The sequence below is a fragment of the Protomyctophum parallelum genome, assembly GCF_964188405.1.
Source record: "Protomyctophum parallelum genome assembly, chromosome: 20".
Lineage (NCBI taxonomy): Eukaryota > Metazoa > Chordata > Actinopteri > Myctophiformes > Myctophidae > Protomyctophum > Protomyctophum parallelum.
This window is the reverse complement of record NC_139718.1, coordinates 9,368,496-9,384,830: the sequence shown is the minus strand read 5'-3', so window position 1 is coordinate 9,384,830 and position 16,335 is coordinate 9,368,496. Positions and strand designations below refer to the sequence as shown.

Below are 16,335 nucleotides of genomic sequence, written 5' to 3'. Positions count from 1 at the left end.
TTAGCATGTCTACACAGACAGCAGGACGTGCACCTCCTGCCGCCTTAGAGCACTTATCTTCTCTGCACTGACATCCCAGCCTTTTATCACACCCTAACCCTAACCCTAACCCTAACCCTAACCCTTAGAGCACTTATCTTCTCTGCACTGACATCCCAGCCTTTTATCACACCCTAACCCTAACCCTAACCCTAACCCTAACCCTTAGAGCACTTATCTTCTCTGCACTGACATCCCAGCCTTTTATCACACCCTAACCCTAACCCTAACCCTAACCCTAACCCTTAGAGCACTTATCTTCTCTGCACTGATATCCCAGCCTTTTATCACACCCTTAAACACTTGTTCAGCGTGCGCTGTAAACCACGTATGCAGATACAGGTCACATTCACTGAATACATAACTGGGGCAGAGATACAAAAGGCTTTAACTAAGCCATCAGGCTGTGCTAGAAAGACCTGCCTCCATCAGAGTCAGTCAGACCGTTCACTAGGCCAGAGCCATACCAAACCAATCCAATTAAAATCCCTTCAAAACTCCAGTCTGGGAGGCTTTCCCCTTCATGTATATGTAGGGATGACAGGGTTGAGCCAGGATACTACAGTAAGAGTCAGTCATCATGCGTTTGGCCCTGGATACCTGTAGGCCACTGTCCCTGCGTGGATAATTATGTGCATTACACAAGGAGGTGTATTGAATCCCGGAATTCCCACAGGCTGAATGAAGAAGGTTCTGAAACCCGATCCATAGCATTCTGACACAACACCAGCGACACCAATTAGAATTATATTGGTGGCATTGATGGAGAAAATCACAGGTGGCATGATTTCGCCCAAAGCGACAGGGAACTTTGACATCCAAATGAAACTCTAATGCCGTCTAGATTCTACAATCCGATGAAACCAGTGGAAGGATAACAAGCTCAGCAAATGCCTGTAGGCACTAAAAGATCAACAGTCACTCCAGCAACAAGGTTTCAATCAATGTTTGCTCTGACCAAATCTCATTGTAGGTTTTCCCCAGAAACGGCTGGGGTATTTTCTTTTTAATGTTTTTATTTTGGTCATTGTGTACAAGCATAATGAAAAGTTTTAGATTACTTTCATGTCCAGCAAATGTGGAGTTCACCAGAAACATGTTATATTTGCTCCTGTCCATGTGCTCGTTTCTTACACAGCTGGGGCATTTCAAACTTCTTCGGGTGGTGGAGGAGTGACGTCAGAAGCAGTAAACGGAACTTTCATAGGCTTGCCAGGGGACGTTATATAATTTCTCTTTTCTTTTTTGCTGGCAATGAGTTACTGTAAGAAGACCGGTGGGTCTTGCAATGTCTGTGGTCGACAGTCATTAGTCATTTTACCCACATATCATCCACGGACAAGCATTGGAACTGACATGGATTTGTTGCCGTCGCTGCTGACGTGTTTGTTCATGCTTACTCACCTCTCTCAAACTGAAGCTTCTTGTACCTCTGCATCATTTCTGTGGCCACCATGCACTCAATCTAGAGGTAGGGGAGAGATAGAGAGAGAGAGAGAGAGAGAGAGAGAGGGGGAGAGAGAGAGAGAGAGAGAGAGAGAGAGCAGACATAATTGTGCATACAGCTAAAATGGCCAGGATCTTTAAGTAATCCAAAATAATCAAGAGGGTGTGTCACGGAGAAGCCCTTTCCCTATACACACACACACACACACACACACACACACACACACACACACACACACACACACACACACACACACACACACACACACACACACACACACACACACACACACACACACACACACACACACACACACACACACACACACACACACACACCATGCATCTTAGTCCAATAATTAATTGACATCACCAGCTGGATGGAAGTGACTGTTCAGTAGCATATTGCCTTTACACCCAAGGACTACAATGGATTTAAATGTATATTGACACTGTGGTGAAGCTAAATTATTTGTTCACCTTTGTATTATGTTTTGTCTTATTTAATAATTAGTAAATGTATTGGGCCTGTATAGTTGCATCCGCTTTTTCAGTAATTCTTATGATTAGGACTAGTAATTGGGGTAAGACAATTCTTAGGCCTTAGATTGTCATAGTTGAGTTAATGAGTTACCAATTATTAATTTACTGGTATGGTTTGCCGCACCCGTTTAAAAAAAGGCAGGCATGCTTCAGGTGGGGAGGGGAGTTCCGTTTAGATTGGGGCTAGAAGGTCCTTAGATAGAAAGGCCATTGCCTGTGTTCGTTTCTTACATGTTGGTTCGTTAGCTCGTCAAGTGTCTACTCCTTATTTACTATGTCGATAATCGATGTCGATCTAAATGCGGAAATCACCCGTCACTCCCGAAACGCGTTGGTCCGACATGCGTCGCGTCGTGCTTTGGGTTAGGGTAGGGGTTTGGTTATAGGTTGGGTATAGGTTAGGTATAGGTTAGGGTAAGGGGTTTGGGTATAGGTTGGGTATAGGTTAGGTATAGGTTAGGGTAAGGGGTTTGGGTATAGGTTGGGTATAGGTTCGGTTAGGGTATAGGGTGCATTCGGTTAGGGTAGGGGTTTGGGTATAGGTTGGGTATAGGTTGGGGTAGGTCGGTTAGGGTAGGGGTTTGGGTATAGGTTGGGTATAGGTTGGTGTAGGTCGGTTAGGGTAGGGGTTTGGGTATAGGTTGGGGTAGGTCGGTTAGGGTAGGGGTTTGGGTATAGGTTGGGTATAGGTTGGGGTAGGTTGGTTAGGGTATAGGTTGGGTATAGGTTGGGGTAGGTCGGTTAGGGTAGGGGTTTGGGTATAGGTTGGGGTAGGGGTTTGGGTATAGGTTAGGGTAGAGGTTTGGGTAAAGGTTAGGGTAGGGGTTTGGGTAAAGGTTAGGGTAGGGGTTTGGGTAAACGTTAGGGTAGGGGTTTGGGTATAGGTTAGGGTAGGGGTTTGGGTATAGGTTAGGGTAGGGGTTTGGGTATAGGTTAGGGTAGGGGTTTGGGTATAGGTTAGGGTAGGGGTTTGGGTATAGGTTAGGGTAGGGGGTTGGGTAAAGGTTAGGGTAGGGGTTTGGGTAAAGGTTAGGGTAGGGGTTTGGGTAAAGGTTAGGGTAGGGGTTTGGGTATAGGTGGTCGGTCTAATGACCTTTGGTGTGTCTTTGGGTTAGGGTAGGGGTTTGGGTAAAGGTTAGGGTAGGGGTTTGGGTAAAGGTTAGGGTAGGGGTTTGGGTATAGGTTAGGGTAGGGGTTTGGGTATAGGTGGTCGGTCTAATGACCTTTGGTGTGTCTTTGGGTTAGGGTAGGGGTTTGGGTAAAGGTTAGGGTAGGGGTTTGGGTAAAGGTTAGGGTAGGGGTTTGGGTATAGGTTAGGGTAGGGGTTTGGGTAAAGGTTAGGGTAGGGGGTTGGGTAAAGGTTAGGGTAGGGGTTTGGGTAAAGGTTAGGGTAGGGGTTTGGGTAAAGGTTAGGGTAGGGGTTTGGGTAAAGGTTAGGGTAGGGGTTTGGGTAAAGGTTAGGGTAGGGGTTTGGGTAAAGGTTAGGGTAGGGGTTTGGGTAAAGGTTAGGGTAGGGGTTTGGGTAAAGGTTAGGGTAGGGGTTTGGGTAAAGGTTAGGGTAGGGGTTTGGGTATAGGTTAGGGTAGGGGTTTGGGTAAAGGTTAGGGTAGGGGTTTGGGTATAGGTTAGGGTAGGGGTTTGGGTATAGGTTAGGGTAGGGGTTTGGGTAAAGGTTAGGGTAGGGGTTTGGGTATAGGTTAGGGTAGGGGTTTGGGTATAGGTTAGGGTAGGGGTTTGGGTATAGGTTAGGGTAGGGGTTTGGGTATAGGTTAGGGTAGGGGTTTGGGTATAGGTTAGGGTAGGGGTTTGGGTATAGGTTAGGGTAGGGGTTTGGGTATAGGTTAGGGTAGGGGTTTGGGTAAAGGTTAGGGTAGGGGTTTGGGTATAGGTTAGGGTAGGGGTTTGGGTATAGGTTAGGGTAGGGGTTTGGGTATAGGTTAGGGTAGGGGTTTGGGTAAAGGTTAGGGTAGGGGTTTGGGTATAGGTTAGGGTAGGGGTTTGGATATAGGTTAGGGTAGGGGTTTGGGTAAAGGTTAGGGTAGGGGTTTGGGTAAAGGTTAGGGTAGGGGTTTGGGTATAGGTTAGGGTAGGGGTTTGGGTAAAGGTTAGGGTAGGGGTTTGGGTAAAGGTTAGGGTAGGGGTTTGGGTAAAGGTTAGGGTAGGGGTTTGGGTATAGGTTAGGGTAGGGGTTTGGGTAAAGGTTAGGGTAGGGGTTTGGGTAAAGGTTAGGGTAGGGGTTTGGGTATAGGTTAGGGTAGGGGTTTGGGTAAAGGTTAGGGTAGGGGTTTGGGTATAGGTTAGGGTAGGGGTTTGGGTATAGGTTAGGGTAGGGGTTTGGGTATAGGTTGTCGGTCTAATGACTGTCGAACCTTTGGTGTGTCAGCACTAAAGCCTGTAATTTGTATGTATAACGGTACATTGTAAACAGATTTGAGTAGCGTTGGGTCCCTTATTCCACCATATGCATAAACAGAAAATCTAGGTGCATACTGTATTCACACTAACCGAGGGCAAAATGTGCTCATTTACTGGGTGATGAAAAGAGCGTTCGGGGGGGGGGGCTCTTAGAGAAGCAGTCAATTACAAGTCAAAGGCATTGGCCGTCAGAGCGGCCGCGTTATGAGGGATGCGTCTCCAGACTGGCATGACTAGCCCCGGTTCCATTAAAAGGCTCTAGTGCCGCTGATTGATTGCAAACATAAGGCTGTGACGTGTGCTGAGCCACGCCGAGCCTCCAGGCCCACAAGACAGAGTGAGGGAAGGAGAGAGAGAGAGAGTCCATCAACCAAACGGCCTGCAGGATGGGAGCGCTTTGCCCTCCGATTCACCTCCGCTGGGAAGGGAAGGGAAGGCAGGCAGAGCAACAGCACTGGAGGAACTTGGCTGGAAGCTGGAGCACAGAGAGAGAGGCGACAATCCCCCCCGGCTAGACTGGAATGTGTGACCATGTGTCGCAGTTTTGTACCACTAAAGATTCAGTTCCCGGGGTTTTCTCTGAATGGTGGAAATGAGCGAGAAATGGGAGATCATCGGTCAGAGAGCAGAGCTGGACACAGATAATACAGAGATGACCTATTCTTTAATTGCAGGCCATGTGTTTATGAGCTGTGCGTTTATGACGTGTGTGTTTACTTTACGACGTGTGCTTCAGCTTTCATACAGTTGGGTTTCCAAATTAGAAAAAAAACGTAACATTTGCAAAACAAAGTGTGAAGTGAAGTTGGATATTATTCAGCTCTTGACATTGTTTCACATTTAAAATATAGTCCAGTGTCGTGAGGCCACGGCTGGCTCAGGGAAGAAACCAGGTGGGGGATCTCTCTCTCCCTCTACTCTGAACATCCAGATTGAAGGATAGATAACGGTCTCTTTCATCGCTAAAAGGAGAGAAAAAGATCCGTTTAACCTTCTTTTCCTTCATTCTACACATCATTACCTCATTTTCCTGCAAGTGTCCCCTCTTGGGACAGGCGGAGTCAGGACAGCTGATTGCAGTTTCAAGGCCTTCTTTGATCAGGAGTTCCACATACTGCTTTAGGCACTAGGAGGGGTAGACACAGAGACGCGCACGCACACGCACACGCACACGCACACACACACACACACACACACACACACACACACACACACACACACACACACACACACACACACACACACACACACACACACACACACACACACACACACACACACACACACACACACACACACACACACACACACACACACACACACACGTTAGATAAAGTTGGAACATGGAAGCCACTTAACTTCCCCAAATCATTTCTTTGGAGAATACATTTAATACTTCCATAGATTTTTGTTTTGTTTAGTAACAGCATGGCTGTCTTTATGACGGATAGCCCCATATTCTGGGCCTGTCATAGCAGGTAAATGAACGAACAAACAAAACAAACCGGCTGACAGACAGACTGCTAAAATAGTTGTGAACTTGTAGACCGGCCCGTTTTGGTGAAGAGATATATAGGGCTCCATTTTCGTCACTGCTAAAACCCTTATCCCTAAACTTTAGCTTTTTTTTTTTTTTTAGTTTTTGAATAGTTCAACTAGCCAATCTACATTGACACGTTGTGAGCTTTTAGACTGGCCCTTTTAACTATTCAAAAATGTCTTAATGTCAAAATAATAATCAAAATAATCAAAATAATAATCACCAGCAGATCTACAAGCTCATAGCGCGCCACCGAGTGGCGCGCTATGAGCTTGTAGGTCTGCTATTTTTTTTAAAATCGAAGAACGACTGACATAGAAACATAGCTTTTTCAGAAAACTGTCAGGACGTAGAAGACATTTTTATAGAATCTGATCTCAGGTCAAAATGGGTTAATCATTGCCAATCAATATAGACAACCACACGTCTTCAATGATACACATGGAGTCACTTAGCTGCTTCTTTCCCAGACAGTGAGGAGTTCCCACCAGGAGGGTTTAACATGCTATTCCTGCCAGTTCTACTCCATATGATACGAGTTACTAGTGAAGAGAAGAAGAGCCCTCTCCAACCAGCTTTGCATCGAGTCGCAATGCAATCCAATAATATGGACAATGGCGGCACGGACCGAGGCGCCGTGTTTCTCTGTGTTGTTATCGATGGCGATCGAGGGATATTATCTGGCGCTAGGAAAAGCGACCGCGCTATTTTAAGGTGGACCTTCGTGAAATGGAGTTTCCTTCACAGTAATCGGGTGATTATTCAAAGGTTAGTGAAAAACACGGCAGGGAAACAATGTTTGTTATCAGTTCCCTTGGGACTCAAAGTGTTAATGTTATTCAACCCATTAAACCGCTATAACCATTATTTTATACTTTGGTTTATTCAAAAATAGCAGATATACATGAGCTTGTATGCACGGGCCAAATACATCATACACAAACACATTTTTTTGAATATGTGTAGAATTAGCCTCAGCAGGTCTTAACCCATTCTGAACGGGAACCCATTTTGGTGTTAGCATCATGTTATGCTTTAGCTATAGCAGATCTACAAGCTCATAGCGCGCCACCGAGTGGCGCGCTACGAGCTTGTAGGTCTGCTATTTTTGAAAAAAATCGAAGAACGACTGACATTTTTAGAATCTGATCTCAGGTCAGAATGGGTTCATCAGACCAGCGTGTGTCCCGTGGAAAACCTCGTATGAATCTGATCTCAGGTCAGAATGGGTAAATGGGTTAATGATCTACTCTACTGAAGAACTACTTCAGTAGAGTAGAACTACTGATGTTCGAGACTTAAAAATGTGCAATAATGTTTTTCTTTCCGTGGTTCTCATTAGTCACAAAGGATATCTCTATGGACTGAAACGGCATTCTATTTTTAAAGAAGCCGTTTGTGAACCAGCACAGCTGTCACAGCCTCCAACGCCATGGGCAGCATCTTACATGATGTTGGAAGTAATGATGGATGTGTTGTGGATGAAACACAGGAGGGAAGAGAGATATGACCAATTCATCACACACAGACACAGGGCTGTGAAGAGTCATTTCTTTCTACATGTTTCATCCCCCGTTTAAAACAACAATAGTTGCATGTTCTCCCCGTGTCCCCATAGGGTAGGTACCCTCACAAAAAACATGCAGTAATCCTGGTCTCTAAAACTACCTCCCCCTGGCCAGCCGGGGCGCCTGATGGAGGGGAAAGGAACTGGTCGGAATAACGTGTTCCTTCCACGCGCTACGTCCGGCTGGTGAAACTCCCCCGTCAGGTGAAAAGAAGCTGCTTGGAATCCTCATGCATTGAAAGAAGCATGAGGTCAGCCAGGTTGGCAGAGGAAGTGTAGCGCCCAGGATTACATTAGATAATTGACACTGGGTGAAAAAAGTGGGTTGCAAAATTGTGGGATAAAAATGATTTAAAAAAAAATATATATATATATAGATGCGGTCCGGTAAAGAGTCTGAATTAAAACATGTTGTATACTAAATGTATTCAAGACCATATATTTCAACAAAGGAAGGGAAATGACAAAGAGTGCTGGCTATAACTGGCCATATAACGTTAACATGCATGCAACCAGTGTCTGCTCTCTCTTAGGTTTCACTTCACACTGGCTTTATCTTAGCTCTAGAATAAGGTCTAGTATAAGTGAACACTGAGCTCATGATTTAGGCAAAATTGTTAAGTGAAAAAAAGACAAAATGTTATCGCTTATCCGACCTGTTGTCTTACCATACAGTACTTTTTTATAATGTTTATAATACAGGGTTACGTGGTCAATCAGACCAATTAAATTATAAACCATCTATTCAAATTATTTTTGTGTCGATTAATTGATATACAAAAAGAAAGTATGTATATTATAAAAAAAAAAAAAAAACATGCTTATTCAGCTGGTTATTGGTTCCAAATATTGTTTCATGCACAGCCCTACCCCATATCACTGTAGAATCAGATAACTCATCGAGGCTGGGCTTGGACACACATTGTTAGCTAATCGGCTTCGTAACTGCCAAACCAACAAGCCTGCGCTTATGTCACTCTGTCCACAATGAATGACAATACACTATCAGAAATATCATGGTTCTATTTGACTGGTCAAAATGTCAAGGATACCGAGGTCACCTGGCAACGAGCCACACCGTTATGTAACTATGCACACCTCTAGGGTCCCTTTGTTCCATTCTGTTTCTCACCAGTGTACAGAAGACACATTGGCACTGTGTGATGGTAGTCATCTGCTCCAGAGGGAACTCTCCAAGGCACAGCTTACAGGAGACCAGCGGGTCCAAGGCCAGCTCCCAGGTGGGACGGTATCGTGCCGTAGTCATCTTCACAGAGCCACAGAGCTACTAGAGAGAGAGAGAGAGAGACAGACCGAGGGAGATACGCAAAGAGAGAGACAGAGGGATAGATAGGAGGAGGAGGGAAAAGGCAAACGCTTATTTAGGCCAAATGCATCCCCAGACAACATCATATTGTTTTTGAGTGAAGGCTCTCGCAGCCAGATAACTTTGAAGATAAGAATAGACAGCATAAGGACGGATCACATTCATAATTCCACCGACAACAAAAAAGGAAAGATGAGATGTTGTTCATAATTTTAAAAATAGATTTGGCATGCACACTGCCACACTCTGGTTTGTATCGGACGGTCACCGCACAATATATCTAAAAGTGAGATGCACTTTAGTATCTGCACTTGGATTTTACACATACATGCATTGTATATGCAGCTCCCGCTGCATGGAGAATTACATGTGCCCTTTGCCTAAACAGACAATCTGTCTGTATTTATTCTCATTCAAGGCCTAACAAGAACTATTCCAAAGCACTGTCCTCACCCGCTGTGAGTTAACACTTTCATTCGCAGTGAGTCATGCTTTTTATGTGAGGGGGGTTTATTTTGTCTCTTTCTCTCCCCCCCCCCCAGTCAGACCGGAGAGAGCAAAGAGCACCCACTTTGTTCTGTTTACAGGAAGTAGCCCTGCACACACACACAACGTCAACGCTGTCAAAACTCTACCCCGCGCTGCTAAGCAACCGGAGACAGAGGTCTGGTGGTTAGTGGCGGTAAGCGGGGAGAGAGGAGGTCTGGTGGTTAGTGGCAGTAAGGGGGGAGAGAGTTGGAGGGAGACAGAGGTCTGGTGGTTAGTGGCAGTAAGGGGGAGAGAGTTGGAGGGAGACAGAGGTCTGGTGGTTAGTGGCAGTAAGGGGGAGAGAGTTGGAGGGAGACAGAGGTCTGGTGGTTAGTGGCAGTAAGGGGGAGAGAGTTGGAGGGAGACAGAGGTCTGATGGTTAGTGGCAGTAAGGGGGGAGAGAGTTGGAGGGAGACAGAGGTCTGGTGGTTAGTGGCAGTAAGGGGGGGAGAGAGTTGGGGGGAGACAGAGGTCTGGTGGTTAGTGGCAGTAAGGGGGGAGAGAGTTGGGGGGAGACAGAGGTCTGGTGGTTAGTGGCAGTAAGGGGGAGAGAGTTGGAGGGAGACAGAGGTCTGATGGTTAGTGGCAGTAAGGGGGGAGAGAGTTGGAGGGAGACAGAGGTCTGGTGGTTAGTGGCAGTAAGGGGGGAGAGAGTTGGAGGGAGACAGAGGTCTGGTGGTTAGTGGCAGTAAGGGGGAGAGAGTTGGGGGGAGACAGAGGTCTGGTGGTTAGTGGCAGTAAGGGGGAGAGAGTTGGAGGGAGACAGAGGTCTGGTGGTTAGTGGCAGTAAGGGGGGAGAGTTGGAGGGAGACAGAGGTCTGGTGGTTAGTGGCAGTAAGGGGGGAGAGAGTTGGAGGGAGACAGAGGTCTGGTGGTTAGTGGCAGTAAGGGGGAGAGAGTTGGAGGGAGACAGAGGTCTGGTGGTTAGTGGCAGTAAGGGGGGAGAGAGTTGGAGGGAGACAGAGGTCTGGTGGTTAGTGGCAGTAAGGGGGGAGAGAGTTGGAGGGAGACAGAGGTCTGGTGGTTAGTGGCAGTAAGGGGGGAGAGTTGGAGGGAGACAGAGGTCTGGTGGTTAGTGGCAGTAAGGGGGAGAGAGAGTTGGAGGGAGACAGAGGTCTGGTGGTTAGTGGCAGTAAGGGGGGAGAGAGTTGGAGGGAGACAGAGGTCTGGTGGTTAGTGGCAGTAAGGGGGGGAGAGAGTTGGAGGGAGACAGAGGTCTGGTGGTTAGTGGCAGTAAGGGGGAGAGAGTTGGAGGGAGACAGAGGTCTGGTGGTTAGTGGCAGTAAGGGGGGAGAGAGTTGGAGGGAGACGGGGAGAGGCAGAGGGGGAGCAAATGCAGAGAGAGAGCAAAATGCAGTCTGTGGAGACAGAAAAAAGAAGTGTGAAGGAAGAAAGGAAAAAGAGTGTGTGTGTGTGTGTGTGTGTGTGTGTGTGTGTGTGTGTGTGTGTGTGCGTGTGCACTGTGCAGCTTGCTTTGCACCGGTCAACGCACAGCCTGCCTCAAATTCACACAAAGGAGGGAAAGGATGGGGTGGGGGAGGGGAGGGTGTCAGGGAACATGTGATCCCTCCATGGGTGGACTGTGAGTAAACACCACCTCCGTGCCGTCTACTGTACACGTGCCATCCGGAGAGTAGAGAGCGTGAGAGAGATGGAGCACGGGGAAGTGGAAAACAGGAGCCACATGGAGTAGGCTGCTTCTAGTAGTCAGGGCAAACTGACACGAGAGGCGTCATCTTCCCTCAGGAGCAAGGCAGGGCAGGGCAGGGGAGGGGAGGGAGGTGGCGCGGCTATGAGGAGCCCATGTCCGACTCACATATGCAGCCTGCGATTGTTGGGGTCAATCCTGGGGCGATTTATCAGGGATTGATTCTCATATATCGATCAATCAGGGATCGATCTAAGATGGATCAATCCCCCGATGGTCAACTATCTGTCTACCGATCAGACACCATGGCTTGGTTGAGCATAACTCTGAGTTGTACCGAGTTGTTCGCACACTGAAAGTAGACCTACAAGCTCACAAGGCGGTGTGAGCTTGTAGGTCAGCTATTTTGGAGTGCAAACCACTGGAGTGAAACTGTGCAACTCCGACTTCACGTACAACAACTGAAATTGTTATTAGGATCATGAATAAATGCAGGATTCATGAATAAAATCCTTCTGGGAGATTTGGTGTTGGGGGTACGGTGACATAACCTGACGCTGCCAGATCCAAGAAGCTTGCTACACACATTTGTTTCACAGCTTATTGGGATCTCGGGAGCCAATTCGATGACGGGGCTGTTCCTTTTTTCCAAGATACTTGGTAGATGATGGGACCGTCTGTCTATCACCGTGTGGGCATGCAAACCCTGATCATTAAACACGGGCAGACGCAACGATACAGTCTATCATTCATTGTTAAAGCTCCAAAAGATATTCCCATTCGTCTTTGTGTCTGCCCGTGTAAACACAGCAGTGAGTGTGAGGGTTTGGGGAACGGATGGAAAGTACATAGTGGAGGACTCCTTCTAACTATATGGAACTATATGGAAGGAAAAACTAACGTTAGCTCCCATGCTAGCTACTAGCTTCCCTCGTCAGACAACAGAACACCACCACAGATCGGGTGGAACTGCTTGTGCCCGTGGATGGGAAATAAGATTTAAAAGGCTATGGAAGCGTGGATGAAAGCACAGATGTGTGCAATAAAGTTGTGTTGGATCTGCATGCATCCCGTCTGCTGCTCGTGTGTTTCGCACATATCCCGCCCTTAGCTCACGCTGATTGGTTCAAACCGGGAGCGGTTCGGTGTTAGCTCAACCCCCTGAGCGATCTCAGATGGATGCTGTCTTGGGGAACATGGTTACTCAATACCGCCCCCATCTGGCAGAGTCAGGTTAACGGTGACAGTGTGAATTTTCAAGTGAGAGAGAGAGAGAGAGAGAGAGAGAGAGACAGAGAGAGAGAGAGAGAGAGAGAGACACACCATGAGATGCAGAGGAGGGCAGTCTGTCTAAAAAATGCCAAGCTAGTGCCACTGAATTATATTTAAAGTCTGTACTGTTAGGCCGTGTTGGGACCCATGAAAAAGTGCTTAGAAAATGAGTTTCGTTCCCATGTCAAGCGAACTACGCATTCAATGCATTTTTTCATAGATAATACCCTTCTAGACTTTGGGTAAAAAGTTCTACTCATAAAAACCTGCTGTTTTTTTTTTATAGCCATAAATGTATAAACAGTTTATAACCAAAAAACGAAAATCGTGTGCTGCTGTTTTTGCTTGTAAAATGTGTTTTTGGCAACAATTTTTTTTTCTCAAATGTCAAATGCATATACATAACATCTGACATAAGTATTGGTGCCTTTAGTTTACTCAGTCATATGTGAATTTATATCATGAAATGTAGCATATTTGTTAAAGAATATGCTTCAACTTAAGTGTTTGCCACACAGTACAATGAAACCTACACAGTAAATTGTGTCAAGAGCTTATGTTTCATACATAGAAAATGTCTCATCCTAATGTGTAATGAAAGGTAGAAAAGAAAATCAGGGCACCTTGGACCAACATGGCAGAAAATCTATCAAAATGTTACCACGCCCCCTAAATTGGAATAATGCAACAAATGGACAAGACTAAGAATTAAAGTAGTAGAGGTCAGAATTATTACAACATATGGTATGAAACATTTATTTATTTACAAGTGGGTCACAGCAAAGGGTCACAGCATCTGTCATCTGTACATCCACCCCCCCGGCCAAGGAAATATATGAAAATTGAAAATACAAAATAACATACAAATGCATAATAATTGTTGAAAAAAAAAAGTAGTAGGCCTACATGGTAACATGTTGGGTTACTCATCCCTATCACTTTCATCAGAGTCATCATCCCATGTAGGCCTACCTCTTTCTTCTGTTTCCTTTGACACATTTTCACAGTCCTGGCAGTGACATAAATCAGTGCAAAACAGTTTTGCAGACATACATGAACATCTTTCAGTCTCACATTTGCTTTTTTTTGCAATTACAGTGGACTACCTGCAACACACTATCAGGGGCAGGATTTCTAGTCATCCATTGTACTGTTAACTCCCCATCCTCCATGACCCATCCACTGCCAATGGGTGAAGGAGCACACATCCTACTAGTCAGAGAACGTCTCATCACTGCTGCTTGGTAGTTTGCCCTTTTGCAATGTTGGTGGAGAGCATCACTTGTTGGGGGAATGTACAGTTCTGGCAAAGCTGATGATGCCGTACAGAATGATTTGTACCTTGCATCATTCACGTTTTTGGCAGATGATTGGCCATACAGGTAGCACACATATTTGCTCAGTGTGTTGAAAGTTGACTGGTCAAGGTTAAAACTGCTGCCAAGATGAACCTGCTTGGCTTACCTCAGTTGACTCAAAGAATGCCAAAGAGGTAACCTAAAAGTTCCTCAGACAGATTGAGGCGCAGCTTCCTCAGTGTAAGCAGAAGTCTCTGAGTATCACTAAGTGACTGTTTTGCAGGAGGTGGTAAACTTGGTGACACAAAATTGAACAACAACATGAAAGTCCTGTGAAGAATTTCATTTTGCTGTCATCAAATTCTGAAGGATCAAGAGTACGATGTTTCAACTCACTTTCTAATTTGTTGACTTTATCCCTAAGTGATTGACATTCAGCATTTAAAGATTTAATCTGTTCATGTAATGAGGCAATGTCATTTTGTGTTTCCTCTGTCTGGACCCCAATGCCTGGGACTTCAACAACAGTCTGTACCTCTGCTGTACTTCGATCAGTGATGGAGGTGAAACCAAATAACCTTGGCACGTAGTCAGGATGTAGAGGATCATCACTCTTTTCCCCTTAAATAACAAAAACAACAAAAACATTTACTAGAAAAATGATATTAATTTGTTTACATATATGGGGTGTTTTCACATAATGTCCTGTTTCAGACATCAGCCTCAAAACAAACTCATCCGGGACGGGGCTGCCAAATCATTGTGAGATTATTTTTTTACATTAACCACTGGAACAATAGCATCCCTATTCTGGAGGGAACATTTGCAGAAAATAGCAGATCTACAAGCTCACAACATTGTTGGTGTAGAGCAGGGGTAGGCAGCTTTAACCACGGGTGCTAAGGGTGACCACTGGCACACACTGGAAATGCCAGTGTCTCACTCTAATGCCAGTCTGGCATTAGAGTGAGAGAGGATTAGCCTGCATGTCTGTAACTGTGTACAAATGGAACCAATGGACCCCATTGGACCCCAAATGGGCCCTTCTTAGAAACCAAATGGACCTTACAGGTCTGTAACTCTGAGAGATGGAACCAAATGGACCCTTACAGCCTGAGTGTACAAATGGACACATGCAGGTCTGTAACTCTGACACTATGGGTCCATTTGGTTCCATTCGTACACTCTCAGAGTAAGTCCATTTGTGCAATAACAATCAAACGTTATGTGGGTCCTTGAAAAAAACAAACAAAAAAAGTTTGATATTAAACCACTGTAGTGGTTATCAGTGGACTCTTAATGTGTCATATAAATCAGTGTCATACGATATTCTGAGGGAAACCATGGAGACTTAACATTCAGTAACTGCAGGGTGTGTTGATCAATAAGAACATTAACATTAAAGTCTTTCCACGGACTCACGTAACATGTTGATGAGTAATTACTCCTGACCAGATCTCTTTCCGGGTAACGGACTATGTTAATCCACTAATTGGTCCACAAGAAGAGAGCTCCGTTAGGTTCGTTTAAAACGGGACATTGTGTGAAAAGTACCTTTTACATTGAACGTATGGTTTTACAAAAAAAGCAACATACCTGACACAAAGTGAAAGTGGCACCCCCAAATCCATGTAGCCCTGAAACATGACTACATCGGCGAAGTGCAGCGATCCATTTACTTCTTTTTTCTTTACATTTCGGCAGTCTGTAAAAGGATAGCTCCGAGTTCTTTTTTAATCTGTTTGTACAGTCAATCGCACAACGGCTCTTTCCCATTTTCCCAGTTTAGAGAATGAAAACAGCGTCGCAACAGTGAGTTGCTAGGTTGCTATGGACAACAAAAAGTTCTTCCGCATACGAAGACGTTACGCGCATACTCAAGGGAATAAAGCGGCTACGCGATTGGTCCACGTGACCAAAACCACACCACTCCCCTTGCACATAATATTACGCCTTGTAAGAAATAGTCCCGTTTTAGATCGCGGATTATAAAATAACTGCAGCGTCGGACGAGTAGAACTTTTTTATTTAGACTGTCTACCTATAAATCTCTTTTATGGAGAAAAAATTGTGTAGTCCCCCTTCCGTGGGAACGGACCTGAACGAAAAGGGACCTCACAACACGGCCTATGTAGCTAAAGTTGCCACGGTGACGGAACATAATCTATACTCATATACTGCACAGTCAAAGAATGTCTAATAGAGAGCGAACCTTTTTTTCCCAGCCCCAAATTGGTTTCTCTTTGTTTATATTGGCTGTGCGAGGAGGATTGACAGTAGGTCGATGGGGACAAATTAAATAGTTTCATGAGGAGTGCCCGGAGGATGGGAAGAGAGAGAGAGAGGGAGTGAGAGATAGATGGAGAGAATGTGTGAGAGATAAAAGAGGTGGGGAGGACTGGAGTGAAATAGTTTTCACAAAGGAGGTGCAGTGTGTTGTGTTCCACGTTAACTTCTGCATTATTCACTACTAGAGTGTCCATTATCACTTTGAATCTCCCACACACGCACACACGTGATCGATGAAGCCGATCTCTACAAGTAGTGAGTGACGGAGTGGAGCATTCTTCCTCACCACTGGTCATCACAAGTCACTCATCCATCTGAAGGAGGTCACCTCACAGCTTCCGGGCATACATCAACATTCACACACACTGCTGCTGAATGGCTGCGAGAGAATTAATTCCATATATGAATGAACTCACGAACGCT

The 16,335-nt window shown here is 45.5% G+C and overlaps 1 protein-coding gene across 1 annotated transcript in view; it reads right to left on the bottom strand.

The window, feature by feature from the left end:
- Positions 1–16,335, bottom strand: part of rnf144aa (ring finger protein 144aa) — a 69,017-nt gene that overhangs the window by 21,318 nt on the left and 31,364 nt on the right. Inside the window, exons 2-4 of the mRNA XM_083792281.1 lie at positions 8,683–8,838; positions 5,465–5,569; positions 1,444–1,504 (exon numbers count right to left, since the gene is read on the bottom strand). Of these exons, the coding sequence (XP_083648407.1) occupies positions 1,444–1,504; positions 5,465–5,569; positions 8,683–8,817 (301 nt within the window). The 5' untranslated portion in view covers positions 8,818–8,838. The remainder of the gene's footprint in view (positions 1–1,443; positions 1,505–5,464; positions 5,570–8,682; positions 8,839–16,335) is intronic.